Source organism: Branchiostoma belcheri, unplaced genomic scaffold, assembly GCF_001625305.1.
Source record: "Branchiostoma belcheri isolate BF01 breed outbred unplaced genomic scaffold, Haploidv18h27 scaffold5, whole genome shotgun sequence".
NCBI classification, from domain to species: domain Eukaryota; kingdom Metazoa; phylum Chordata; class Leptocardii; order Amphioxiformes; family Branchiostomatidae; genus Branchiostoma; species Branchiostoma belcheri.
The window spans coordinates 736664-763196 of record NW_017804131.1 but is presented as its reverse complement, the minus strand read 5'-3'; the positions used below and the strand labels follow the sequence as shown (position 1 = coordinate 763196).

Below are 26533 nucleotides of genomic sequence, written 5' to 3'. Positions count from 1 at the left end.
TTCCCGACCAATGACAATTGTAAGCTCTCAACATGGTCACAAGTACAACTCAATTTCAATGGAAATTTTGATACTATGGAAATATGGATTGATGGTCACAATATCTGTCACCAAACGACTGGAGTAATTAGAACGATTTCTAGGACTATAGATACAACAAACAATAATCACTAACTCATCAATTTTAAGGGATACATCATCAAAATCCATGAAGGGAAAAATATAATACATACAGTCTGGTGCTTATGATACTTATAAGAATAAAGAAAAAACAAGTATTTTGTTGCAACCAAATCCCACAACTACATCTATTTCTCGGGAAAAATTTACTTGAAGAAAAAAGGTTTAAACAATAAAAAACTCCATACATTCAACCTCACAGTGTGCCTCACACAAAATTCAATTTCTACACAATTTCTTCACATTACTGTACTTCATAGCTTCTATATTCCATCAAACTAGGCAAAAATGCCTTCAATTTGTACAGCTAACTTTTTCACAGCTCAATCTCTAGCAGGAAACATGTGAGCTAAAGCAGAGATATGAGCAAGAGTTGCAAAGATTTCCCGAGTTACGGTATAACATAGTGATCCACTCTCTATCAACACTCAAACTAAATCACATAGTAGAATTTCATATAAATATATGGCTTATATATTCACAGATTAGTTTCTCCAGATCACAATATATTCACCAAATTGTCCTTAATTTCCAAGATACCTAGATACAGCTAAATGTTATATATGTCATGTTTGCTTATGAGTTATAGCATTGGCTATCAAAGACTACCGTATCTAGAAGACTTGAATGCACCTGTACATAGCTAGCTGAGGCCGACCAAACTGTAGCATAAATACAATCTACAAGCCACTAGTAGTAAAAATGTTGCAGGATAAATCTAGTAACAACGTGAGCGTATCAGGACTTTTTCTGAGCCCCTATAAGGGTCGTGCCAGTAAGTACCAACATGGAGAACTCTGACTAATAAACTTTGTTAATTATGCCCACCATACTGATGTAGTACTAGATCAAGACTATGCTTAATTAAAACCATTTAGACAAGTGAGCTCAGGAAAGAATACCCTAAGTAACAAGAAATAGCACCGTCACACTGACCACACATTGTTATTCTGGTCTTGACAAAAGAAAGACAACTGTACATGTACATCGATTAAATCCTCGGTAACTTTGACTCTTTTTCTGCATGTCGAAGGACCTACAACTCTCTTTATCTCTCCCACGCCTCAATGGCAGGAATTGTCAAAACAAAAGAGCAGTTTTGGGCTGGTTTAAGTATGCACATTTCTGTCCAATTTCTAGTGGCTTGTAGGTATATCATACGTTTTGACTGATCCAAAACTGTGGCCTGGCTTAGAGGAAGTGCTGATTTTTTTTTAAACTGGCTTTGAAGGTCCACAACAAATTTTCTTTTGAACCTGCATCTCAAGACTCCGTGTCAAACGTGTAGCGCTCAATATCCGAACCCCACTGGGGAAGATAGTAGAATTTATCGCGATAAAACTGTACTACAGGCCTTTGCAGGGAAACCCAAGTCTAACCCCAAGTTGCAACAAAATATTGTAGCTCCAATAGTGGTGTGGTGAATACATATACAAGGTATAAAACCGGCATGAGCTTCTACCTAAGCTATAAGCTACCCTCCCCCAGGGAAGACATGTTTTTTATCCATTGCAGGGCTTTAGATTCCTTCTTTCTATGGAGTTCTGTAGAAGGTCTAGCTCTTGTCTGTCGATTTTCACGTCTTTAATGCAGCCTACGAAGCCGGAGTTGTACTCAGAGGGCAGGCCGCTGGGGAGAGCACCGCTGAATCCGCCTGGAACAAAAAATGAAATAATGAAAAATTCTAACTAAACATCATTTTAAAAGTTATGATGGAGTGATAGCTAAAAAAGATATAAAAAATGAGACATACAGCAAGGATTTTGAGATTCCTGTCGGTCTGTCCAAAAATTTCCATACCTTTAAAAATTTCGTATCATTGTAGGTGTTGATTTTCTTAACTACTAGTATTATTGCAACCATGTAGGGATGGGGCATTCTTTCTATATAAGATCTGTTTTTAAACAATGGTGCTACTTTTACAAATACATGTACATGCTGAAGCTTGCAAAATTAGATGGCAGTTATACTGTTAAACCACTATAAAATGTACATACCTATCCAGAGGACTCCATCAGTGTTGAGCTGGGAGGCCCCAGGTGGAGACTCTCCCTTCTGAATGGAGCCGTTCACCCCCACAATCTCAAGTGAGCCCTCCCGCTTGGTCCTGGAGGCCAGCAGACATAATAATCAGAACAATGCACAGAACAAGTACAGTACTCGTGAAGAAGTGGCCATTGTTTTGGTTGTCTCTTAAAATACTTTTTCCATTGATTAAAGTAAAGCCATCAGAATCCTTTCAACAGTAGCTATACATACTGTGATCTCTTTAGTGGCAGGCCATGCGCATATATATATGGTTTGACTGTAAAACAGTATAACTACATGTATACAACTACACAAATATTAATTATCAAAATTTTCCTCTATATCCTGGGTGCCATCCTCCGTAGTTTCTGCCGGCTGCCTAATGTCGCTGGCTACCACAGAGCTAAAAGTGGCCGCAAGCGACATTAGGGAGCCTGCGGCAACTATGGAGGTTCGCACCCAGGCTATTTCCTCTTTCCACAAACTAAATTACATTACGATGTTAAACATTTGTCTCTTTAAAATAACTGTATGTAATGTAACGTTATGTCTGTATGCTGATGTATTGTTATGATGCATTCTTATGTACTCTACCCTATCCTGGAAGAATAGCTGTCAGTGTGGTTCCACAAGAAACCACAAAAAATATGATATTAATAGACAGGATGAAACACCCACCTGTCAGCCACAATAGTGATCCAGCGCCCTGTGTTCACGCTGATCGGAGACTCGATGGTGAAGGGCTGTTTTCCCAGTTTGTAGGTCAGCTGGGGTTTCCCGCCCACGATGGCAAGGGCGATGAAGTCACCGCCGCCCGGCTTGTGGTTCCACAGGAGCAGCCCGTGGTCAGAGGTCGTGCGGAAGGTCACCTCAAAGTGATTGTTGTCCTGGTTGGGCACCCTAGAGGTTAAAAGTCAGAATAAGAAAAAATGAAAATTATTTAAGTAGTACAGCAGTACAGCAGTAAAAGGAAAGGTCATACTTTGAAGGCTTTGGATCACCACATAAAGGAACTGTATTGCCACAAAAGGGATACTGCCATACAATTTCTATGATTGTTGGTCTACTATGTAATAGCCTGGGTACCATCCTGGTCAGTTTAGGTCTGCTTCCATAGTCGTAACCAGTAACCAGAATGGAACCCAGCTAGTTACTTGAATGTCTTGATGTACTCCTGGAGGTTACAATCTAACACACAACACAAGCTTACAGATACAAGGTACAAATAGTGTTTTACACATCAGCTTTTGAGACACAAACTGTGGCAAAGTAGGAGCAACAGCATCACTGTGCACAAAGTGTAAACAATAAAATGATTCAAACAAGGCTGACTGCACCATCTGAGGTTCTTATGGACTGTCATGACTTCTGGACAGATGTGATATTGTTTCATCAGGGTGTGCAAGCCATAACTCATAATAGGTACATGTACATGTACAAGATCAGAGAAGCTTCAAATCATGAGAAAAGAAAGAGGAAGGAGAGGGACTTACTGTTCACGAATAGAATTGGACTCCCTTGAAGACAAAGCAAAGAGAGGAAGAGAGAGAGGTGAACAAGTTTAGACACATACATGTGTACTGCACATGAGGTTCACAGTGTAGGGAGGGGGAGCAGCATGGTGTCACACTGGCAAATACTCTAGCATGTCTAGGAAAGCTCTAATCTCCAAGCAGATGTAAGGATTCAGCTCTTGCTCTGTGTTATAGGCCTGTTTATGTACCATTTCACATCCTCCTAGTTTTCTGGAATAAAACTCTGAGGATGAGCTGTATACTTAAATTTGCTTGGAGATTAAGACAGCTTCACCACATCACATTAAGAACAAAGTTACTATACAAGCACTGGTTCTGGGAAAGAGAACAGGGATCAGATTATGCAATCCATATTAAAATTACAGTTCCATGATTCTCAATCAAGAGAAGAGAGATTTTTTTCTAATAGTTTGATAGCTTTTTGCAAAAGGTTCTCTAAACCCAAAACAAAGAAAGAAATCCAAGACTTGTTGCAGTGTGAAAGCATGAGGGAGTGAGTGAGTGACACTAACTTTTTGTTGATGGCGTTGGGATAGTTGAGGCTGGTTGTCCCGTCCAGACTGATCCCTTCCAGTCGCAGGGGGGCGGGGTCTGATCCAAAACTGGGAGCTGTCAATCAAACCATGACAACAATCAGAACATAACTCTGTTTTCTTGTAAAAGCATCTTTTGTTTTTTCCTCATTTCATTCACCTTTATAATTTGCTCTATATTTCTTAAGCAACTGAACTATGCAGGCTGATACCCAATTCTAAAAACATGTGACCCTAAAGTGTAAAGAGTAGGCTACTCTGTCAAATTTAATAATATACTATCAGTACTATTAATGTATGTAGAATATCCTGTCCAAGGGTATACCTTATTATACAACCATTACTAATTTCATCAGGTTGGTGAATGATTAAATCTATTCACTTCATTCACTTTAACCGCTTGTTTATGAGAGCCAAGAGAGAAGTTCTTCAACTTGACATGCCTTTTTGCTTCCAATTTTCTCAAAGAGAAAATAATTATTATATTATTCAAGCTTTTCAAAGCAGATTTAAGGCAACTACATCTAGAATAACTTGCAGAGAAACTAACCTAAACCTATATAATCAATACACTACTAAGTAACGTAACATTTACAACAGATATGGCTTATACATGTTACATACCTTTCTCACAGCGTTTCCCTGTGTAGCCACCGGAGCAGTCACACTTGTAGTCCGCCATCATGGGCATGCATGCCCCGCCGTTCTTACACGGGTTGTTCTTCCTGGTGCAGCTGTGCTTCTCGAAGTTCCCGATGTCCACCGCAGCGAGAGCGCCGTCCACAAGATCAGGAACCACCGCGCCTGCAATGACCAGCTACGAAAGAGAACAACATTGAGTTGATGTGAAGTTTTGACAAGCTATTTTCCATGAGAAAGTGTAAAACCTTTGAACAACCAGGAACAACAGGGAACTACCTGCAACAGACAACTTTTATCTGCACCACTCAGAACTTAGGAAGTTTATATGGATAACACTAAACCTGTTCAGAAACCAATGCCATTATTTCTTTTATACTTCCTAGATGGTAACAGTCAATACAGAAAATCCACATTCACTTGTGTTCCATGGTCCATATAAACCTGGTACATGAACCAATGTAGGTTAGGTGCAGATAAACATAAAAAATACAGCTAAAATTTTACCTGCCCTAACCTGCATAACCCAGTATTTTAAACCCTGTACACTGATCTCCCACCTTCTGTATGGCGCCGGTGAATCCGGTGGTGATGTCGGCGTCCCGTGCAAAGGTGGAGTAATCCTCGCCGCCGCCGATGAACAGCGGCAGACCCAGGTTCAGCTGGGACAGCGTGCCCTGCAAAGGATCATGGGAATGTTGGGTTCCATTCTTTTCAACCGTTGACCTCCAGAAAAGACGATACATTGAGCGAACCTTGCCTTCATGTGTGTATGTGTGGATTTCTGGTTGTATCTCAAGGGACTGTATGCAGGTCAAATGTTTTGCCAACTGTAAGACAACTGCGGGCAATGGCGATGTTACAGTTTCCTTACAAGCGGCGTAAAGCCATGCATAGCCAAGCTCAAGCTCTACGTAAGACTTACACATTTTTGTACTGAACAATCTGAGGACATTCAGTGATTCAAGCACAATTATCACTGATTGGTATGCAACTGCATAAGAGCATTATCACATCAACTACACTGTACCTCTAGCAATCGTTGCAGCTTATTACAAATGTTGTATTCATTCAGTGGGATTAACGATTGTACATGATTTAAACAACAGTGCACATCATTTTATCAACCACAAAATCATGCAATAAATATCCCATGCTATTAGAATTATCGTGGTGCATCTCTATCATGCAGATTATAGTGAAGCGTCTTTTCCACAGCGGGTGCAGTTTGCAGCTTTGGGTTAGGCTTTCGACTGCAAAATGGAATGGCAAGATGTGGTCACAAATAGATGACTTTCAGAAGCCTCAGGAGATGTCTATTCAACTCTAGATCGTTAAGATAACTACTTGATTGTAAAGAAGGAATTAACTACTCAGTCAGATTATAGATCACAGTCGGAAAAAGAGAGAATTTCATCTACAAGAAAACTAAAAAATGCATTTGCACATGTAGATTTTGTCAGAAAATAGAGAATTTCAGCTACGAGTAAACTAAGAAAATGCTAACTATCATTTATACATGTACTCGGGTCAGATTTTTAAAGGATGAGACGGTCATTCGTGATTGGCTGAGAGGCTCTTGAGGCTTCTGAAAGTGATATATCCTGACCAATCAAAGTGCAGATGAGGGGTAAGCCTCATTACCTCCAGTACATTGTTGGATGGCCCACCCTTTTGTGTAGCGGGGGAGAAAGCAACAAGTCACATTAGCAGCAAGAAAAAAGCAAAGCAATGAGATACAGTAGAGGATCAACAGAAGCTGGCCTCCCCTATTTCTGAAGTGGTACTTTCCTTCCAATGCATGGACTCTACCTTACACAAGGTACAATGTACTTCAGAATAGGGGTGGTCAGGTGATTGAATGACAGATTCAGTACCAAGGACAAAACTACTGACAGATTTTGTAGTAAAACTTACATTGTACTCAATAGGTGCTGAAGAATAAAAGAGATCTCTAGGATATTTAAGTAAATCAATAAGTACATAATGATTTATATATTATTTTCTCTTATGAATTACAATCATGCCTCAGATGCAATCACGTTCAAGCAAGAAATGTTCACTAATAGTACAGCTGAAGAAAGAGTAACTTCTCAGTCTACCTCTACTACCAAGACAAGGAACGGAATAAGGTCTGTGAATAACAAGGCAACTTACAGGTGACTCTCCTGTGCCCACGACCTTGCCATCCAAGGTCATCTGCCCTCGTCTCAGGTTGCGGTCAAGCTTGACTTCGTGCCATTCATTCAGGGTGACGGGATCTTCCGATCTGTGATCACAGAAAAAAAATCAAGATATCAAGAAAAGTTCTCAAGTTTTCAAAAACGGTACACTGAGTAAGAACAATCCTTTCACACCTGCATCTGTACACAGTAACTTAGAACAGATGAATGCCATTTTGTTATAGAATGTAGATTGAGCAAAGAGAGAAATGAGCTGTGTTGGTTTGTACAAAAGCTATTTCCCTATTTCATACACGTAAGCATGTTCTTTTTATCTCTTTAAGGTGCAATAAAAGTCATCATTATACATTACACTACATTACATTACACCTGGTGATTGAGAAACTCTGTGAATTCGTATACGCATGTCTCAAGAGGAGAGAAGAAACTAGTAAGCTATTGTAAGCTCTAGAGTTAGATGAATTATAGTATACACTAGCTGTTTGTTTTGTTTTTCTTCTTATACAATTCCCTATGTACTAGTAACTAGTATCATCCAATATGTTCTATCATCCAGTGCATTTAGCCCGGAAGGGCATGAATATGCAATAAACATCATTATAGGATTTCATCTAATATCTACATTAGGATTTCAGGTGACACCTACCTGATATCTGCAGGACCCTTGCCCAAGTTAAATCTGAAGACAAGATATCCATCTTTCAGGTTCAAGGACACAAAGTCTCCCTTCCCGTCGGTCTTCTGTCCGTTGTACAGCAGCATGCCGTTGTTCTTGGTGGCGTAGAAGATGACCTCGGCGCTCAGAGACTTGCTGACGGCGGTGAGACCGGCACGTTGGATGTACGAGTTACCGCTGAACTCTGGGATGAAGGTCTGAGCATCTTCAATTTCTGGAAATAAAGAATGAAAGACTTGAATTTTAAAACTGTTTTCTGTGTCTGGAAGTCTACTGTCATGGAGGTCGTAAACAAACCAAAAATTATCATACACCTAGAATTTTCACTTTTGTTATTAGCAATTACCACTTTGTATCTTTCTTCGTTCTTTATTTCTGAGATCTTTCTTCATATTTTTCTGTAATATCTGTAGTCAAACATTCATGTCTATCTATTGAAACTCTTTGGCAGGAAATAATGTGCTAGGTTAACAAAAGTGCTGCATTCTATTTGCAAGTCTTTCTAAGATTATGGCTTCCATACTTTCTTTGTTCTCTATTTCTGATATCTTTCTTTGTTTCATCTCTACTATCTGTAGTCCTACCTTCATCACAGAGCATCCCCCTTCTGCCCACAGGACACCTGCACTGGAAGCCTCCCTCGGGCTTCATTGTGCACAGTGAATCGGGGTGGCAGGGGTCAGGGTCACAGGGGTCACTGGCAGCATGGCCGCACAGGGGACCTGGGGTGAAAAGGTCACAGAAAATTATACACAGTGGGCTTGGGGTGAAAGGTGTCAATTTATCAGGCAGAAGTTTTGAGAATATCCATATAACATCTATTTCCATGAAATGTTGGCATGGAATATAAATCCTTTGATATATATATAGATCAACAAAAGAGCAGTAAATAAATATAAATTCTATTTGAAAATATGTCCGTGAAGGTTAGACATTTTTTTGCAAATCTTTATAAAATTGAAGGGCTTGCAGAGCCCATTCTTCGGTGCTATGTCAAATACATGTAAGCAATTCAGCAATCTTCAGTTTGTCCTACATAGGTAAGTAGAAATGGGAAAGAGATTTTGGAAAACCTTTACTTTAGCTTCAATCTTTATTACAAAGGAAGGATTAAACTGTTACGCACGACAAAAATTCTGTAAAGCATAGCTACAATTTTTTCTCACCATGGAAGCCTTGTTTGCAGACACATCTGAAGTTCCCATCGTTGGTTACTTCACACTGTCCCTCGTTCTGGCACGGCTTGGCCTTGCAGGGGTCCGACCCACACTCGCTCACACCCACCCCGAACATCATGTCCTTGCCGTTAGGTCGGAGGTCGTACATCTTCTCCTGACCCTTCTGGTCGATGATCTTCAGCTCGCGGATGCAGCCCTTGAACCCACCAGTCACGCCGATGCGCTGGTACACCCTATAAACAGTGTAAGAATGGTTTCTCTCTGCTGCCTAACCCTGTAGACTGTAACACTTACAATTTGATGCCAAAAGACTTCAGCAGGCTAAATGCTAAAGGACACTTAAAGGACAGTTAAAAGGGCATCTGATGTAAAGAAACAGTTCTATATCAAAGTGTATTGAAAGTCAGTAGCAGTAAGCCTTTAATACAATGCCTACCTATCTCTATCCTCTGGCGGGATGTTGCCCACATAGAAGTCATCATCCAGGTTCAGGCCTGTTGTCGCCCCAGGGCTGGCTCCGGTGGTGTCAGGCTCGTTTCCGATGCGGATGTAGCCGTCACGCTTCACGCGAGACGCGGTGACCGCGTACCAGCGGTTGGGCTCCAGCGGCAGGGAGTGGATGATTTCTGAAGGACCTGATCCAAGGTCATACCTGTGTGTGAAGGTCAAAGTCATTTTTGTTAGTATGACTAAGGAAGAATGACACAGAATGATAACCAAATCAGTCAGATTTCTATTATCATTTGTCTCTAATCCTTGCACCAAAAAGAAGCGCATTTGTCTTATACATTTCTTTGTTTCTTAAAATGTGCCTGACTTTTAAGATGTCAGCTACTGTATATCAGTGAAGGGGATCCTAAGGGACATATTTTCTATCACAAGGAATGACGTTACTGGTAAAACTTTTGTCTTGGTAGACCCAAAGCAAACTTTACAAAGTTTGAAACAAGACCTCTACAACTGTCTATATCTGTCACTGATGCTATCTCTAACAGCTACATTTTTAAAAGGAGCTTACTGGAACTGGAGTTTCCCATTGACGATAGCGAGAGAGATGAAGTCCTTTCCACTCTTCTGTCCGTTGTAGACCAGGAGACCGTCCTTTCCAGTGTACCTGAAGTCCAACATGATGGTCCCGCTGAGGAACACCTTGATGGTCTTAAAGGCAATGTAGGAGTCTCCTCCAAAAGCTGGCTGGTAGAAGAACACCTCTGTGGACAAAAAAAACCCCACAAGGTTTAAATTTAAGGCATGAATTTTCCCATGCTTACAAATGTAACTGTAAATTACAGTATACCAGTTGACAGTGATGACATGAGAATTTATCACTCTATTTCTGAAATATATAAACTTGCTATATAAGAAATCGGACTGTATTAGAAAGACAACCTGTAGCAACTGTGTGGTTGCTTCTTTTCCCATGTAAAATTCAAATTCCTTATGCATCAAAGCTAAAGCACAATTCAGCTTAAGTTTGCACAAGACATATAGTGACAACAAGTTTTAAACACTCACATATGTACCATATTACATGTACATTGTAAATGTACAATACTCTTTCAAAATTTACCACAACGTACAAAACATCAAGTTAACCCTTCCCTACCTTCTTCACACACCGGACCAGTCCACCCAGCCGGACAGGAGCATTCAAAGCTCCTCCCGTCGTTGGTCCTCTTACACGTCCCGCCATGCATGCAGGGTACGCTGCTACAGGGGGTGGGCGCAGGCGGGGGAGGCGTCACCGTAACCGGCGGCCGCATCTTCTCCGTCGTCTTCAGCGGCGGGAACGTCGACATCTTCTTTGTCGGTGTGACCAGATTTACCGATGCTGTTAATTCACGAGGGAAGGAAAATGTATACTTGTCAAGGATTGTGCCACACTGATTTCTTCCCAAGGGTTTTTTGATTCAACCAACCTCAGTGTTGTATAAACGTGATAGATAAAAAAAGGCCAGAAGATGTAATAGGACTTCAAAAATGATCAATGACTTCAAAGAGGAGCAACTGTATGTACATGTACATGATGTACATGTAAAATGACAATGTTGTCGAATAAAGAATTTGACTACGTAAGAATACTGATGAATCATGAAGAGCATTCTGAACAAACTGTTTGGATAATTGTGAGATGGGGTCTACAGGGAAACAGGAGGTGAAGGGACAACAATGGTAGCCTGGGTGCCATCTTAGTTTGTTTACCTAGCTTGGCTGAGGGAGAGTATTGGAGCCCCAGTAAACTAACTAGGATGACACCCAGGCTACACTAATGGCTAGTTGGAAGTGAAATGGGTGAGGGGGATTTATTTAGGATTTTTAAAGAGGACTAATCACTGTTTTCTCAACAGGAGTTTTGGAAGGAGTGGTTTGGGTGTTTGAGTCATGAGTGGGACACAGTGGTTGGGGGTGGGTGAGGCTGGGTTAGCTGAATCAATACGGGCAGAATACTGGCACAACGTCTGGATAACAAAGGCCACAAGGCAACCTTGCTTACTGCAAGCAACTGGGGATTAAAGAAACATTTTTAAACAAATTTCTGTCACTTCTCAGCATAACAAACATGTTAAGAAGGGATGTTACTTTTCTGGTTGTGATTCTATGGTCGCAAGACTTAAAAAATTTTATAATTTTGCAGATGTTGTTGCTTATGATAGAAATTTTGCACCTATAAGGTGGGAAAAACAAGGAACAGTTTTTCTTGTGCACCTTTGCATCTAGTCGCTGTGCCTGTATATCTCTGTCGCCCAATGTTTACACACCGGAACATCACACTCACCGCTCGTGGGGGGCACACGAGTGGACTCAGTTGGCAAAACGGTTTCCTTTGTGCCTTCGGGCATGCTAGGTTTGTCGGTCGCGTTTTCTGAAGCAGGGGTTCGTGTTAGGTTGGTAGGACATGTCGTGTTGCGACCTGAGCAGAGGGGTCGTTTCAGGGCAGGGATAGACAACCCATCACCGCACACCACAGCAGCAAGGGTTAGAGGTCAAAGTGCAGAGTTCAGAGGGCAAGAAGAGTGGAAGAGAGAAATTTTTATCAAAGTTTGCAATTAGAGAAGAGAGATAGTTTGAGATTTTAGAAAGGTTGAATAAGAAAAGGTTTCGTTTTTAATAAGACTATTAGAATGTCATTAGCTGGAGTAGATCCTGTGAGTAAAGAGAACTGTAAAGCAAGGTCAAACAACCACAACAGCAAAGGTCATGCAACAGGTCATCATAAAGCTATGCTAAATGTAAATGTAAATCAAGAACACCATCCATGCATGCAGAGTACTTTTTACAGGTAATAATATGTTGTGAAATAGAGATTTTAATCTATGGTAAATAGAAATTTTATTAAATTGAAAAAAGCTATTTCATACTGCTGCATACTTTGCCAGTTTTAATTTGTTCTTCAATTCTTTAATGTTTCACTTGATATTTCATACACCTTTCGTAGGAGAATCTACAAACCATTTCATTACTATAACTTTAAAAGACAAAATTTGTATCAAACTTTAAAAAAGTTGTCAATGAAAGCAAATTCATAAGTGAATATATTCTTGATTTCATTCATCCTTTTTATAAGGTTAATCATGTCGAAGAATTACACATGAGTTTGATGAAAGGCAAAGTTTGCAGCAAAGTTAAATAAAATCAGGAAATTGAAACCGGAGCTGGAGCAGAGACACACAGTTCTCACCTGTGGGAGTTACAGCCGCTGTCGTAACATCTGCAGAGAAACCACCACCATGGGGTTAGAGGTCACAGGTAAGAGGTCATAGATCACAGTTCAAGATGAAAGACTTTCCCTTAGGTATGCACAGGTATAGGTATCTGCTAAAGGTTCATGCTTTTCTTTAGTCTAAAGGATATTGCATAATTGGCACCTTGGAATACAGTACAGTACAGATTGGTTAATGAAAGTGAAAGTTGTTTGAATGTAAGGCTTACATGTATGTATGGAAGCTGTAACAATGATTGTACGCTTAAAAGCACCAGGGCCATATTGTGGAATACTGGGTCACCGTGGTAACTCATACTTCAACTGATTTGTATTAGATACTTCCCAGAAAATACGAAATGAGAAGTAAAAAGATTTCACAATATTTCTTATTGATGAAAAGTATATTTCTGTTGAATGGATGACACCTTGCACTGGTCAACATGTAACTGTGAGACATTGACTTGCACACTGTTGACTCTCATTATGGATATGATGAGAATTGGCCAGTACTGTACCTTATGATGCATGGTTGCCATCAATGAGGTATGGATTACAGTGAGAATCACACATACAAATGTTCAGTCATGCTTAAGAAGTGATATTTCATGGAAGGATAACAATGCACACATGTAATTACATGTACATGTACACATGACTTCCTTGTCAATGCTATTCCACTATCTCGAGTTCTTAATTTCTGAACTGCCCTATTTCCTAAATGTCCCATCCATACAATATATATAACACTTCCTTACATGTAGCTAAGTAAAGCCCTTACAAATCCTGATGGTGTTATAAATTCTCCCTGCACATAATTAGCATGACAGCTAACATGATGTACAATTTGGGTGGCCATGACCTAGGTTGTACTGTTCTCACACCAATGCTTCAATGATCATGGTGCATATTCTCCCCACTGTCAACTTAAACCCGTTTTACAGGGACCTGAGTAAGCTACATTATAAATACTTGTGACACTGATCATGGTGCACATTCTCCCCAGTGTTAACTCACCTGCTTTACATGGCCCTGCATATGCCACCCTGATGTCCTGCTGGTAGCGACAGGCGATCACCCTCATCTGACACTCATCCGCAAACGTCTGACCATCAGACCCACAAACCTGTAAAATTGGAATTTGTTCACAATTTGTTCAGGCATCCTTAATTTTCAAAGTAAAATGTAACTGCAGTTGTCTCTTGCTTGCTCTTACAGACCTAAAAGAAATACTTCACAAATCTTTGCTAAGCAAATATAGAAAGTTAAAAGTCAACAGCCCTTCAATTTTCTAAAAGTCATTGCTTCAAATATCGACCCAGCAACACCCTAATCCATGTTAATAAAGACATCTCTCAGTCAATCTTTCAATTAGTACTTTCTATATCATAATAGGGAAAGAAAGAATTTCACACCAAAAGCAAAGACCATGCAATGTCCAACAATACTATTAGCATGTACAGTGTAGTACCTCCTTATTCTCACTAGTCACATACATGTAACAAATGTATATACAAGAGAGCTAAAAGCAGCAGCTTGTGTTTGAAGACTTACCCTCCAATCCACTGGCATCTGATGTGTGTAAGAGTGAAGAAGGTAGCACAGAGCACAAACATTAACAGCAAGGACAGGCAGAGAGAAGCAGCACACAAGAACCACTGAACAACATTGCCTTTTTGTTACTTTAACAGTACAATGTAGGTACACATACAGAGTACAGAAGCAGAGTTGTAAGTAATGTTATAAGCAAGAAGGTTATAAGGAAGATTATTCTACTTGTGTTAAAAAAAGTATATCTATATGCAAGCACTTCTACCGCCAAGGACTATCTTTTCAAAAAATAACAGTAAGGATTCAAGCATTTATGTAAGCAAGGAAGTTATGTCAAAAGATAGGCTGGAGTAGTGCCACATTCCATTGAACTAGCATCCTCTTCTATTCACAAATGATGCATACAATGTATAGTTGGTAACATTGCCCATATCGGTAAGGAACATGAGACTACATGTACTTCACAGAAATTAGTAGAGTCAATTAGTAACTGTTCAAGACTTCTTTGCATGCAAAATGTTTTAAATTAGTTTCCCAAGGAATTGTCATGAGTTCAATACCTTAGTTTCGATGGTACCCCTCTTGCACTCTGTGGGACAGACACACTGTGCCACGTCGCGGCTCATCTTTTTACAGACGGCCCCGTACTTGCACATCAGCTGGTCACATGACTCAGCCACCTCGGGCTCTCTCTGGGTCGCTGTTGGATCAGGGGTGAAGAGCATATTATGGGTAAGAGGTGAACTGCATCATGGGTCAATGAATGAAACAGAATGTTCTCACAACTTGGCAAGCAAAGTCCTTTAGGATGACATTGTTAGTTTTAGAAAATATGTTTGATTACTTTGATCAAGTTGAAATTGATTAAACTGTACACACTGTTAGATTGTAAAACCCCCTTTCCACTAGATGGCAGTCGTTTACTGAGCAACCAAAATTGGCTTTCTGCCACCCTTGACTTGATAATTTAAATATATGTATGATGCACAATGTTCAAGAATCATTCAAAAGAACAAGATAGACAAAATGTACTTCAGCTATGAAAATTTGAGTAACATGTCAAATACTTGGTTGCTCAGTAGTCACAGCCTATAGTGGAAAGGTGGTGCAAGAATATATTTGTATTGATATTTTGATTGTTCTACAACTAATGAAATAATGATGAACAAACCTATCTACACAATGAAACATACATGTGTTACCTATAGGTGTGTGTATTAGTGGTGAAGTCGGATAAAGAGAGAAATAATGCACACTAAAGCCGACAGTTGAGAAGCAGAGTTAGCGTCTATTCTAGCGGAATCACCTAATAGATACCTTTTCTTTTGTCCACACAGAGCAAGACAATCATCCCTTTTCTCCATAGTGAGCAAGTCTTCACCAATGATATGCAGAGGGTTTTTGGAAGGTACCACTCTTAGAAGGGTGTGTTTACAGGAGAAGACAATCACCCCTAATCCCAATAGTGAGGGCTTCACCAAAGTTTTTTCTGGCAGGTACCGATTTGAAGAGGGTGTGTTTACAGAAGATGAAGGTACCAATTTGAAGAGCACGTCTTCAAAGAAGAAAACAATCACCCCTAATCTCAATAGTGAGAAAGTCTTCACGAGTGTTTTTCTGGAAGGTACCAATTTGAAGAGGGTGTGCTTACAGAAGAAGACAATCACCCCTAATCTCAATGGTTAGAAAGTCTTCACCAGTGTTTTCTGGAAGGTACTGATTTGAAGAGGTGTCTTTACGGAAGAAGACAATCAACCCTTCTCTTGATAGTAAGAAAGTCTTCACCAAAATGAATGTTTTTCTGGAAGGCACCAATTTGAAGAGTTTGACTTTAAAGAAGAAATGACAATGACCCCTAATCTCAATAGTGAGAGGGTCTTCACCAAAGTTTTTCTGAAGGTACCAGTTTGAAGAGTTTCAGTACACAGAAGATGACATCGACCCCTGCTCTGAATAGTGAGGAGGTCTTCACCAATGTTCTTTGGAAGGTACCACTTTGCATTGGGTGTGCTTGGCTGGACTGTGTGGCTAGAAGAAAAGTTGCAGGAAAAGCAGGACGACTCACGCTCTCGGCAGCCCGTCGGTCCCATGACCTGACCCTTGCGGCAGCGATCACATTTCATTCCTGACACTCCGGGTTTGCACACGCACTTGCCGGTCATCTGATCACAATCGTCACGGACTGAGCCACCCTTAGAGCACTCGCATGCTGGCAGGGTGAAAGCCACAAGGCATGCACATCAAACAAAACTGCCTACTGTGCACAATTATAAGGAAATCAACTGGCTACTACTACATACACGACTACAAGACTGCACAATTGGTGTCTCAACAGCCATTCTGCAGATGTAACTGCCACTGATCTGGGAAAATCATTGTGCGAAACGACAGGAAAAGAGACGTTGCTGCAATACTCAATACGATGCCATGCGGTAGGTAAGCAGGAGAAGAGAAAGGTTTGAAAGCTGGACCAATTGTGCTCAAGACATCAAAGGCATTTGTACAAACATCCAAAAACGATTTACAACTGTAAGCTGCACCTGCATGATACCAACATCAGTATTGGCACATCAAAATCACTTTTCACTTAATAGCAACAAACAACTGAACCTTAAGAAGAGAGGAAAAAGTTTGTCTAATTTTCACCAAGCATTTCAATGAATCAAGACTAAGAATTGTTCCTTGCAAGACCTCCAGGTTTGATTAAATATATATGGCATCAGATATACATTGAAAATCAAAATCAATGCAATGTTGGTGTCCAAAGTAGTGTAGGCTGAATTGTTGTGTTAATGACTCACGTGTGCAGCCGATCTTTCCATCCTGCATGCCGCGGAAGTTCCAGAATCCCGGCTCGCAGCGGTCGCATTTCTTGCCGCCCACGCCAGGTTTGCAGCTGCACTGTCCGGACTGGGAGTCACACGTCTGTGCATAGGAGCCCAGAGAGTTGCACTTGCACACACCTAACGGACGCAAATACAAAATCTATAAGTTAAAGAAACAGTACCATAAGGATTGTTTGTCAACTCAGGGCTTAAATCTGGCGACTTGACCACAAAATTTTCAACACAAATACATAACATATCAATTACCATGTTTCAGTAATATGTGTAGTTTCACAAACTTTTAAAGTCTACAAAAGTTGGATGAAGAATGCTTCAGTTCATGATGGCCACCTCTCTACATTGTTTTTTGTACCGCAAAAAACTTCATGATTTTACTTCCTTTTGGCTGCGACAGTAAACAGAGCAGTAAGTTTAAGATTAGTGTAGACTTACTTGGACAGCCAGCGAAGCCAGCCCCTGCTGCAGGAGTCTTGCCATCAGGACAGCACTTGTAGGTGGTTTCCTTACAGTCCTTCTGAGGGGCAGGGGGGACTGGGGAACAGCACACAAACCATGAACATGATAGTCTTACACAAGGTGAGGGACTGGTTGTCTAGCTGACTGAACACATTTCCGAACAATATCATGTTTGACCATACTCAAAATAGGGGACAAAATTCAACATTTAAATTTAATATCTAATATTCAATGATTAAAAGTAATATCTAAAGACATCAGCATCCATGTTGCATATTCAGTATTGCAATCCCTTGGGTCTGGAATCTTACATGTATTTTCTATGTACCAACTGGAGAATGGTCTGGCTTTAGAAAGAAAGCATGCTTAGAGATCTGGTTGCTCTCTGAATGTACATGAGTTAAGTGTCCTTCCTGGCACATATCATTGTATGATGTTTCACTATGGTAGCAGAAATTTGTTCTTTCATAAAACAGCCAGCTTTACATTACAAAGCTTTTACATACTATAACACTGCAACATATTAGGAGAAGCAGCTATGGCAGAAGAGTTCAGGGGAAGAAGAACCCATCTCATGCAGTCTACTTCCCTTAACCAAGACACACCTCCCACTTTATGGATATACAAGCGGGGGTCGGGGGAGGAGGGGCTTGAGTACTGCTGCTACAAAACTACAAAATCGACAGAACAACTGTACTGTGCAATTTTCTCAGGATTATTTGCATGATTATTGTTTTAAATATTCTACATGTAGTAATGTATTCTTTCACAAGAGCCTCTACTTGTGTTTGGAAGGACAGCGATCTTATTTAAAACTGTATTTCTTCTTCTTTTGAATGAATTATCTAGAGATCTGTGCTAGTTTTCTATTACAGGAACCAAAATCTAAACAAAGTTAAGTGATTAGGGCCTTTGTACATTCATGCAAACGTACTTCAAGGCCCTCCATCTCCCCATGGGTGTTATTAGCGCCCTTGGATATGAGAGAACACACACTTACCATCCGAGAAAAACTGTTGCCGAAACACTTTCACTAGGATGCAAATGGGAGGTCACAAGTGAGAAGAAGATGAGGTGGGTGTGTCAGTTCCCACGGTAACAATGACTCTCCACACAGACTATTACCTTTGACATTTTTTACTCTTCAAACATTACTGTTACAGTAGCTTAGTTGACATATGGCATCACTTAAGCTCTTGTTGGAGCCTGCTTGTTGATAGACAGTTTCTTTTCAGCAATATCATTTTGCAGTCTGGTCTAGCCTCAGAAAAAAACACTTTGGCACTTTGACACAACTTTTGAGCATTGGACATCATTCTGATATGCTAATCCTTTGATTGTCGCATTTGTAAAGTATAGACGATAGTAATTTTGTTGTAAAATACAACTTGTAGAATTTGGGGCTATTATCAATAAAATTGGAATGACTCGGCAGTTGTTTTTGCCGCTAGTTTAATTCTTAGAGAAAAAAAGCTGTTGTGTCAGCAGTTTTTTATGGTATTTTGTTGTGACAGATAATGGTTAATCTATACTTCACCACCACTGGCATGCACACTATAGGCCACCGTAGGCACCTTATGTGATGCAGACGCGAATGAGCATTTGAGCTGGCAAAGTTAAGAGAACTCTTGATTAAAAGGTCTTTTAAATTTTAAAAAGAATGGAGATTCTGGAGTTCAGAGATTTAATGGTTGTTCGTTTAGTATAACAAATGAAAGACGAGGAATGGCGGAAATTGGTAACATGTCCTGCAGTTTAAGAGAAATGTTTTTCAGCATCTGAGACCATCACCAATAATGACGTTTGTTACTTTTCCGTATGGAGAGTCAATGGTACCGAGTACAGATTGAAGAAAAGCAGTTGAGAAAGTTAAGAGAATTAGAAGTAGCTGCAAAAAGCAGGCTGAGCAAGACATGTCAGATTATAATGATTACTGTTACGGTAAGAAGAAAGCATGATGTATGTTATATTAAAGATGTTGCCAGGCATGTACCTCTGTCAGGACAGGGACCGTTACTCATCACTTGGATGTGTCTCTGCAGAGTGCAGGCGGCAAGCTTCAGGCGGCATTCGTTCTCATACGTCTTTTTGTCGGTGCCACACACAGGCTTGATATCCTAGAAACAACAAGGAGGAATACAGTTGTTATTTGAATTAGTATGACATTTTTGTACATGTAAAAAAGTAATCTAAAAGCATATTATCCTCCAATGCTATTATTCAATAACCATATTATACTTGATGAAAAAAGAAGTCAAATGTTCATGTTTCACCCCCCACATACACACACAAACACACACACACAAGACACACAGAGGCACAGAGGCAAACACACACACGCACGCATGCATACACACGCACACACACTAACCTTCACACACACATGTACAACCCCCAAACTTACCCCAGAACACTTGATCTCGCAGATACACTCCTCCCCCTCCGAGTCAGGGTCCATGTCCATGCACTTCCCACCAAAGCGACAGTTGCTTCCCTCGTCACAGAAATCAAACTCCTCATCCCCAGTCCCAGAACCCTCTGGTTCTTCTGGCGGAATTCAAGAGTCAATCGATTGCAGTAAGTACTACAGGTTAGTAAGACCTTACCGAGCTTACAGCAGCTGGTCTGTCTGGCTGGAAATGTGGTTTTGGTTAGTAAGTTAGTGTTGATACTATATGAGTTGAAATCTTTCATGACTTGCAAATCATTAGACCAGTCTAATCCTGTGTTTATCAAATCAATTATATGTCATCTTATACATGTAAAGTGGCAGTCATGGCACAGATCCAACATTTTGGAATCTTTTTTGAATATTGTTAACCTAAAGATATGATTTTCAACAGCTAGTTTTTTTTTTTCCAAAATCAGGTGATGTCATCCATTAAAATTACTTGCTGTGGCCTTGAATTCAGTGTGCAACAATGTGATGGCCAATAAAAGCCATCTTGTATCTTGTAACCCGTACCTCCGGATCCGGACCCTGAACCTTCAACTTCAACTGTATCTTCACACGGGCCTGGCGCCTTCACCACCACAGAGAGACCGTCCTGACACGCCTTCACCGCCAGCTTACACTCGCTGTTGTACGTAATCCCGTCGCTGCCGCAGACCGGGTCGTAGCGCGCCGGGCAGACCGTGGGACACTGGCACTTGTCGTCCACACACTCCTGGTAGGGCCCGCAATGAGCGCCGCCACAGTCCATGTCCTCTGCAGGGGTCAGGCAGAGTGGTGTTAAATACTTTCATCACGATATGACAGTCCATGAAAAACAGTCATGTAAGTTGTTCTGTAATTGTTGGACCCTGCGCCTGAAACAGTCCTTCATTCACTGTGCAGTAAGACTCTTCAATGCCAGTGACAATGGCTGATACATGTATTTGAAAACCTATGCCTGCTATTTGCATGCATATAGCAGAGTGAATGGTGTTTGTACATATTTGTATATAGTGTGTTTTTCTGTTTACCTGTCCTGTCTTGTTTTTTTAACTTATTGTAAAAATCAATTACACAATTCAGGGATGCATGCAGCATTTGTTGATTGAATAAAACTGTAAAACTGTAATCCTACAACCATGAACTGTTTCATCAGGTTGGTAAGTCCCGGAATAAAGAGACTCAAAGATACACAACCATGTGTCTGCCGATGTTACGATGACCATCTGTACGTACCACATGGCATGTCAGCGACTGCCCTGATGTGCTTCTGCTGGTTACAGGAGGCCACCTCCAGCTCACACTTGTTGGAGTAGGTTTTACCATCGGATCCACACACAGGGGAATAAACCTGCAAAACAACAAGCGGAATTAAATCATGTGTGTCTCTCTCTAACAGCAGAACAGTTAGTTAAAGAAAACAAAGTCGACCATCCTTTTTAATTTGCACTTTCGTATTGTATTAGCAAAATGGCAGAATACGATCAACAATATCAAATATAGACATATATAGATATAATTTCTACCAGTGGCCTGTAACTTTTCTTTGACAGTTTGAGAGAACAAAGAGCTCACCTCAATGCAAGACTTAGGGCAGACACACAGAGCCTCAACTGAGCTGCTGCTCTGGCAGATAGCTCCAAACCTGCAAGTTGTGTTCTCACAGCCATCTACAAAGGAAACATAGTTTTTATTAGTATGAAACGATGGAAAATACAAACCACCTGTACCTCTGGCCACATATCACCTTATGTACCACCTGCCCATGAAAGGTCACAGGCCAAAGTTCAAAATTACAAAGCCATCAGCCACACCAGTAGTTCACACTTGATGTCAAAGGTGAGAGTTGACAGGAGGTCAGTGACACCTTATCATATTGGTAGTGTGGAAATAGTAACGGCAGCTTCTTTGAGCCTCTTGCTTGAGGGAGGATGTGTGGCATTCCATTTCTAGAGCCTCTAGCATACCAGTGAATCTAAATTTACACCTAGTATGGCTTGTTTTTGAAGTTACTCATGCCTAAAATAACCCACAAATTATGGCATCAATCTTCACCCAAGTATTCTGAGATTTGGAGCTAAAATGAACCCCGAATCAAGAATCCCACATGCAGGAAACCTTAACCTGTGGCCTGCTAAGGTAACCATTTGACACCAAACTTGTATTGATTATAGGGTTGGGCAGCAAGGGCAAGGTTAAAGTTAAACCGATTGAAAGGACTTGTTTTTGGGGGGGATGGAATCTGCACTTGTTCCCTTACTTCCTGTGTTGGTAGATTTAGAGCCACTCTCAACAAAAGTAATGACTGCCTCTGTCGGTGAAACTAACTCGGCTGTGTGAAGAGTGGAGTATAGGTCACATGTTGTGCATTTAAGAACTAAATGTAATGTGCCATTTGTCAGTATATGACATCTTGGCTCTTAGCACCAGTGCGTGCATTGAAGAGTTTGACAAAAAAACAGTCAAGAAAGATTAAATACACAAACAAATGATGTTATCGATGACATACTTGTAGCAACAAATGCATGACATGGATGACAATGGATCTTCCAGAGAAATGAGTTAGAAAACAAACAAATGAGCACATGTAAGGTATAACAAACAAACAAACAACTGATGAATGGCAAAAAGCAACACATTGACATGGAAGACAGAGTATTGACACAACATAGTCCAACTTGCACCCTGGTCCTGAAAATCTAAACTCTGAATATTTTCTTTTTCTTAATCTTGCAGAGACAACTTGTAAAGGTGATCACCACCTATTTTGTCTCCCCTTTATGTATAATGGTAAATGGTAATGAATATAAAAGCATGAAAATATAAACTTTTGAGTTACATGTAGTTTTAGTTTTCTATTAACTCAATACTTCATTTTGTCGGGCTTTTACAAGATTAATTCTCCGTGTTCACTATCTGTAAAATACTAATAGAGACCTTAATAAAACAAACAAACTTACTGCAGAGCCTGTCGTCCACCTTGCGGATTTCCTGTTGCCTCTCGCAGGATTCGGCCTGCAGGTAGCACATGTTGTTGTACGAGACTCCGTCCGAGCCACACACCGGCTGGAATTCCGCAGGGCAGACCGTGTCGCACTCACACATGGCGTTACCCTCGATGACGGTACAGGTGGCCCCGAAGCCACACTTCACGTTTTCACAGAGCGCCTCCTTAGCTGGGGCTGTGGGGAAGGAAAAGGACCAAGACTTAACAACAATTCCTGTGAAATACAGGGGCATTTTTCCTTGATATCTCCTTAAGATTAACGAGAGTCAAAAGCTTTTTGAGTTGGAAAACAGTTTAATTTTCATTAATAATTTACCACCTCAGATGAATTTTCATGCTAAGAAGACTACTGGATTATTGCTATCTTGCGTACGAAATTCTACAGCTACTTTCTAAAGGCATCTTAATCTTCAGTCTATTAAGGTGGTCGACTATGGGCACGTAGTAAAGAAGAACCTTAAAGTTTTGCTATAAAATTTTATGGAAAACTTCTATTGCCACAATTAACTGGCAAAGACCGTCTCCTCTTTAACTGGCCCAAAATCCAATGAACTGTTCAACTAACCCCAACAACTGGTATAGGTTTGATGCCAAAAGACAGATTACAAAACTCCATTGGCTACTCACCACATTTGCCGTTGTATTTGACAATGATGGGCTTCTGCTCCTGGCACTCGGCCTGCTTGCGCTTGCAGTCGTTGTTGTAGGTGACCATGTTGTCTCCGCAGACGGGGACGTACGACTCGTCACACGTGATGGACTCGCAGCTGCAGTCCGCGTCCCGCGTGCGCGGATTGATCGTGCACTCCGAGCTGAACTCACACACTTGGCCAAAGCAGGACTCTGAAATGCAAACAAAGAAGACAGTGTGGAGGTCCTATCCTTTTAAAATCATCAAGTTATCGCCTTCAGTTAACAGCAAGATACATGATAGTATTGATACATGGTTGGCTGGTATTTGGCTTTAAGTGAGTAGTGTTTGGGGGTCAAATTCGACTCATTGTTGACTCAAATTCATTTTAATTCATAGTTATGGCCTGAATCAGGTCAGACTGCTTTCAAACATCAGCCAAACCTGGTGTTTGGTAACAAACTTGGGAGAAGGTTGTAAGTGTGTGACAGGGGCTTTACATTAAGGCAAAGGAAATAAGGTCTAAAGGGAAATGCTTACCTGCTTCCTCCACCACTAAGGTACCAGGTTTGATTTCCAAGTCAGGAGCGTCCTGAAGGACCTCCATCAGCTTCTCCTTGACGTCCTCGGGATTCTCTCGGGACCCAGGCGGCAAGACAATCTGGAAAATGACCTTGATGCTTCCGTCCTTGAACCCAATGATCTTGACTTCTCTGCCAGGGCCCAGGGAGGCTCCAAGCTGAAAACAACACACAAAAGGAGCATGTCAGTGGCATGTCTTGTGAATCTCACAGCGCTTAGCGTGTAGATATGTTATTGAACGATGTCCCAACACTGAAAAGCGCCCTCTAGCAGCTGCAGTACCGGTACTTACAGCATTTTCCAACTTGTCCTTGAGATCTTTGTACTCCTGTGAGGTTGGGTCTTCCAGAGCAGCCTGGAACTCGGCAGGTCTACGATCCAGCTCCGACAGAGCAAAGGTGCCTTCTACTGCCTTCCCCTTGGCTACAATCATAAGAAAAAAAGACAACAAGATTAATATGTATCTTAAAGATCTTACAACAAACATAAGAAAGAAATATCCATAAGGCATTGCCCCTTATTGTACTAATACTAATATCAACTTGTTAAGACATTCAAGTTTCATAAAATTAAGAAAAGAAAGAAGCTTTCATCTCTGTTCCTTTCAGTTACAATGAACATAGTTATATAAAGATTTCTGAGTAAAGAACTTTTCCCAAATGTATTAGTGCTTGCTTCCCTTCACAACAATGAAATGTTGTTCCACTGACCTGCGCTGTAGACCGACTCACAGCCCTCTGACCTGTCCACCACCTCCAGATCTCTCCCCGTCTCACACGCCTCCTTCAGCATCAGACACTCGCTGGGGTACGTCTTCCCGTTACTGGCACAGATCTGCAAGTAGGAAGAAGTTAAAAGCCATCCTCAACACTCATCTTATGGCCGAGAAATATCCTTTTTTTCATACATCAGAGCACGAAAGCTTCTAACGCACAAATAAACCATAGGGTAGGCAGCAATACAGTATCTTAACATGTAGGGCAATTTTATATTCCTAACTAAATAGTAGCTACATGTATCCAACAAAGCTTAAAATAGTATATCAGATGACATTAAAGATAACAGGTAAAATACAAGTACATGTGTAGAATATTGAAAAGGATAAATGATATTGACCCAAAGGCTATACAGTCTACTACATATGAAAGTCTTATATTTTTGTCTGTACTGTAATATATGCATTCCTTTAAGTAATCCTTACACTAGCCAATGGATCAGGAGCAGGGCAGTCCTGCTGACAGCTGCACTGTGGGTTCCTGTTGTCATCCAGGATACAGACACCCTTGTCACAAGTGAAGCCATCACAGGGGTCTGGGGACAAAAATCAGCATGTAAGATATAGAAAAGAGATAATAGTAAACTATATATGCTATGTCTACCAGCAAAATTTGCCCTTCAAATGGCAGGAATAGAGATTCAGAGGGTCATAATTTTACTATTTTCTTGGACGAGCTGGTACTCAACGTCAAACAAAATTGAGATGACAGAGAAATATATCAGGTTGGCTAGAACACTGCTTTACCATCATAAAGAAGAAAGGGATGTGAAAATTAATTCAGGTTGTTGTACTTACTGCATTTCCCTCTAAACCTTAGAGTGATCTCCTCTTTTTTGGAGCAGCCTGCTTTGTTCATCTCACACTCGTTCTTGTAGTCATTTCCATCGTCCCCGCAAACCGTGCTCTCAGTCTGCTCGTCACACGTCGGACAGACACACTTTGCGGTGGAGCCGTCCACGACACAGGAGCTGCCATATCTGCAGTCCTTACCATAGCAGGGGTTGGAGTCAGGATCTTGTACTAGGAAGAAAGTCAGACGCAAACATCAGAATAAACGCTGCAAAAATGATGGGACTACAAAACAGTTTGTGAATGAAAATATTCAGATTCCGACTTCAGACAGCTATAGTTGATAGAAAGACAATTAACAAGTTCTCTTGTTTTGTGTTGTTTAATGGTTTGATAGCATCTCCCATGGTCAACAACTGATGATGACTAGGTAGCTCCTGCCATTTCTTGTACTTTATTGAGTTTGCAATGGTTACATTTTACAATATACATTATTACTGGTACATACAATGTAACACAATGGTACTGTCAAAGTATCTTGCAATTAAGGTACGAGATTGTTCTAAACCAGTAAAGTGTATGGAACTTTGTGTTCTATCCTGACTTATCTAACTTTGTACGAGCCCTAACAAGTCCTATCAGTTGACAAGGGAGAAAGCTTTGAAGAACAAATCGCATTACCCCCCATATTGTGTGCACCTAATCAAATCTGGGCAGACAGTTATTAAATGGAATGGTGAAATTAGACTTCTTAACTCTTCCGGGCATTGAGGGAAATTGGATTCTCCTTTCCCCAACCTGATCAAA

General features: G+C 40.7%; 1 protein-coding gene across 12 annotated transcripts in view; it reads right to left on the bottom strand.

Annotated features, from left to right (window-relative positions):
• Positions 1-1423: 1423 nt before the first annotated feature.
• Positions 1424-26533, bottom strand: part of LOC109479912 (agrin-like) — a 119947-nt gene continuing 94837 nt past the window's right edge. For 2 of the 12 annotated variants that reach the window (XM_019781960.1, XM_019781971.1), the window contains exons 4-38: positions 25733-25957; positions 25361-25470; positions 24870-24993; positions 24452-24582; positions 24118-24316; positions 23574-23789; positions 22900-23121; positions 21515-21609; positions 21176-21290; positions 20471-20713; positions 19910-20052; positions 19499-19622; positions 18506-18538; positions 17482-17580; positions 17005-17166; positions 16269-16412; positions 14764-14903; positions 13670-13778; positions 12632-12661; positions 11729-11863; positions 10559-10783; positions 9971-10163; positions 9389-9604; positions 8941-9185; positions 8359-8496; positions 7745-7988; positions 7073-7184; positions 6560-6586; positions 5476-5592; positions 4901-5093; positions 4256-4352; positions 3702-3725; positions 2887-3108; positions 2178-2287; positions 1424-1834 (exon numbers count right to left, since the gene is read on the bottom strand). In XM_019781960.1, coding sequence (XP_019637519.1) covers positions 1683-1834; positions 2178-2287; positions 2887-3108; positions 3702-3725; positions 4256-4352; positions 4901-5093; positions 5476-5592; positions 6560-6586; positions 7073-7184; positions 7745-7988; positions 8359-8496; positions 8941-9185; positions 9389-9604; positions 9971-10163; positions 10559-10783; positions 11729-11863; positions 12632-12661; positions 13670-13778; positions 14764-14903; positions 16269-16412; positions 17005-17166; positions 17482-17580; positions 18506-18538; positions 19499-19622; positions 19910-20052; positions 20471-20713; positions 21176-21290; positions 21515-21609; positions 22900-23121; positions 23574-23789; positions 24118-24316; positions 24452-24582; positions 24870-24993; positions 25361-25470; positions 25733-25957 — 5114 coding nt within the window. In that variant the 3' untranslated portion in view covers positions 1424-1682. The remainder of the gene's footprint in view (positions 1835-2177; positions 2288-2886; positions 3109-3701; positions 3726-4255; positions 4353-4900; positions 5094-5475; positions 5593-6559; positions 6587-7072; positions 7185-7744; positions 7989-8358; positions 8497-8940; positions 9186-9388; positions 9605-9970; positions 10164-10558; positions 10784-11728; positions 11864-12631; positions 12662-13669; positions 13779-14763; positions 14904-16268; positions 16413-17004; positions 17167-17481; positions 17581-18505; positions 18539-19498; positions 19623-19909; positions 20053-20470; positions 20714-21175; positions 21291-21514; positions 21610-22899; positions 23122-23573; positions 23790-24117; positions 24317-24451; positions 24583-24869; positions 24994-25360; positions 25471-25732; positions 25958-26533) is intronic. The other 10 variants (XM_019781965.1, XM_019781961.1, XM_019781962.1 and 7 more) reach the window with 10 other exon arrangements.